Consider the following 2,048-nt stretch of genomic DNA (forward strand, 5'->3'; position numbering starts at 1 on the left):
GCGTCCAAGCAGCCACAAATCCGCCCCATATATGGATTGTGTTCGAAGGGTGCCGCACAACCCGAGCATATGGGTTAGATTTGAGGATTGCAGGAAACCGAAGTGGATGGTACACCTCTAGGACACATGTATCACGAGTGAACAATCTTCCATGATTATACACAAGTCCAGCAAGTCCAGATTCCGGTTAGTAACAACTTACACATATTTGCACACAAAGAGCCTCGAGAGTCATCAAGCACGAGCTAAAAGACACATTTACACGCGACGTACACGTACGATCCCACCATCCACACTTGACACGTCGCCGTGCCCTGCCCGTTCGGCCCTCGATCCCACTATGCACAAAGCGCCGGCGCGCCACCGCGGCGCGCGGCGGTCGGCGTCGGTCACTTCCCGAAGCTGCTCCTGCACTTCTGCGACGAAATGTGCACGTGCTTCCCTAGCCCCGCCGTTCTGATCTCGCACGCCACGGCCAGCCTCTTGGCCGCGAACGCGAGTGCGCCCACGTGCACCTGCACGGGGAACTCCACGGCGAGCTCCAGCGCCACGGCCTCTTTCTTCGACCCCCTGAGCGCCTTCTCCACCGCCTTGGGTGTCGCGTGGCCGCCGCCGTGCAGCAGCACGTTGAAGTCCTTGGCGTCCACGCCGCCGTCCTCGGGCGTCCCCACGTCCGCAGCCTTGGCCAGGGCCGTGCCCTGGTGCAGCAGCCTGGCCGTGCCCCCGTCCTTGTACCACAGCGCGGTCACCTTGTTGGGGTTGATCGCCGTGAGGAAGAAGTCGTAGTCCACCTCCGCGTGGCGCTGCGCCGACGCGTTGCGCGCGGAGAGCCTGTTCACGGAGAAGCTCGGCGGGGCCGGCCGCATCACCACGACGGAGAGCCAGACGCTGGCGCCCAGGAGCAGCACCGCGGCGGCCGCCAGGCCGAGCGTGAGCAGGAGGGTAGTCGAGCACGACGAGCCGCCGCCGCTCTTGCCGCCGCCGGCGCGCTCCGCACGGTACCGCTCGGCGAGGTAGGCGTTCTCGGGGGGCGGCACGCGGTATATCTGGTCCTTCTGGACCTTGACGACGTAGGTCTGGTGCGGCGGCGCCCTGAGCTGGCGCGGCGCGGCGAGGGCGGCGGAGGCCTGCTCGGGCACGGGCGGCGGCAGCGCCCTCTCCGCCATGGAAGGAATGAGGACGGCGAGGTGCGAGGGGGCGGGAGGGAGCTGGCGGAGGACGTCGCATGAGGCGGGCGGAGGGCCCGATTTGGAGGGAAACCAGGAGGAGCGCCCGTGCGCGCCACGGTTTTGACGACATGCCTATTGTTGGCGGGTGGCACGCACCACCGGTCAAGGCTCGTCGCAACCGCCAACGCGCACCACGCGGCACCCGGCCAGCTTGCTTCTGCTGATGCAGCTGCTAGGATGCACGCGCCCCACGGTTGTATTTTTTTTTTCGGATTTGCTAAATTTCATATACTAGAAAAGAGACATATGGAAAACTGCGCATTTAATCTCCTCTTTGGTGTATGGTACATCCAATAAAGAGTTCATCTCATGCAACACCTTGCAAGTGATAATGTTCAGAATCTTCTCCATCTTCAAAACTCCTTCATAACATATATTAGGTGTGTACACTTGGCCCCACTGAAGAAAATATGCCCTAGAGTCAATAATAAAGTTGTTATTTATATTTCCTTATATCATCATAAATATTTATTATTCATGCTAGAATTGTATTAACCGAAAACTTAGTACATGTGTGAATACATAGACAAAATAAAGCGTCCCTAGTATGCCTCTACTTGACTAGCTCGTTAATCAAAGATAGTTATGTTTCCTGACCATAGACATGTGTTGTCATTTGATGAACGGGATCACATCATTAGAGAATGATGTGACGGACAAGACCCATCCGTTAGCTTAACATAATGATAGATAAGTTTTATTGCTATTGCTTTCTTCATGACTTATACATGTTCCTCTGACTATGAGATTATGCAACTCCCGATACCAGTGGAACACCTTGTGTGCTATCAAACGTCACAACGTAACTGGGTGATTATA

General features: G+C 56.7%; 1 protein-coding gene across 1 annotated transcript; it reads right to left on the reverse strand.

Moving 5' to 3' along the window:
* Positions 1–389: 389 nt before the first annotated feature.
* Positions 390–1,166, reverse strand: LOC119292879 (NDR1/HIN1-like protein 13). The gene has a single exon (XM_037571554.1). It carries the CDS (start codon positions 1,164–1,166, stop codon positions 390–392), a length of 777 nt encoding a protein of 258 aa, XP_037427451.1.
* Positions 1,167–2,048: the final 882 nt, after the last annotated feature.

This window comes from Triticum dicoccoides, chromosome 4B (genome assembly GCF_002162155.2).
Source record: "Triticum dicoccoides isolate Atlit2015 ecotype Zavitan chromosome 4B, WEW_v2.0, whole genome shotgun sequence".
NCBI classification, from domain to species: domain Eukaryota; kingdom Viridiplantae; phylum Streptophyta; class Magnoliopsida; order Poales; family Poaceae; genus Triticum; species Triticum dicoccoides.

What these genes read in the sequence shown, in the direction of transcription:
- LOC119292879 (XM_037571554.1), bottom strand. Translation starts at nt 1,166, where the DNA reads ATGGCGGAGAGGGCGCTGCCGCCGCCCGTGCCCGAGCAGGCCTCCGCC.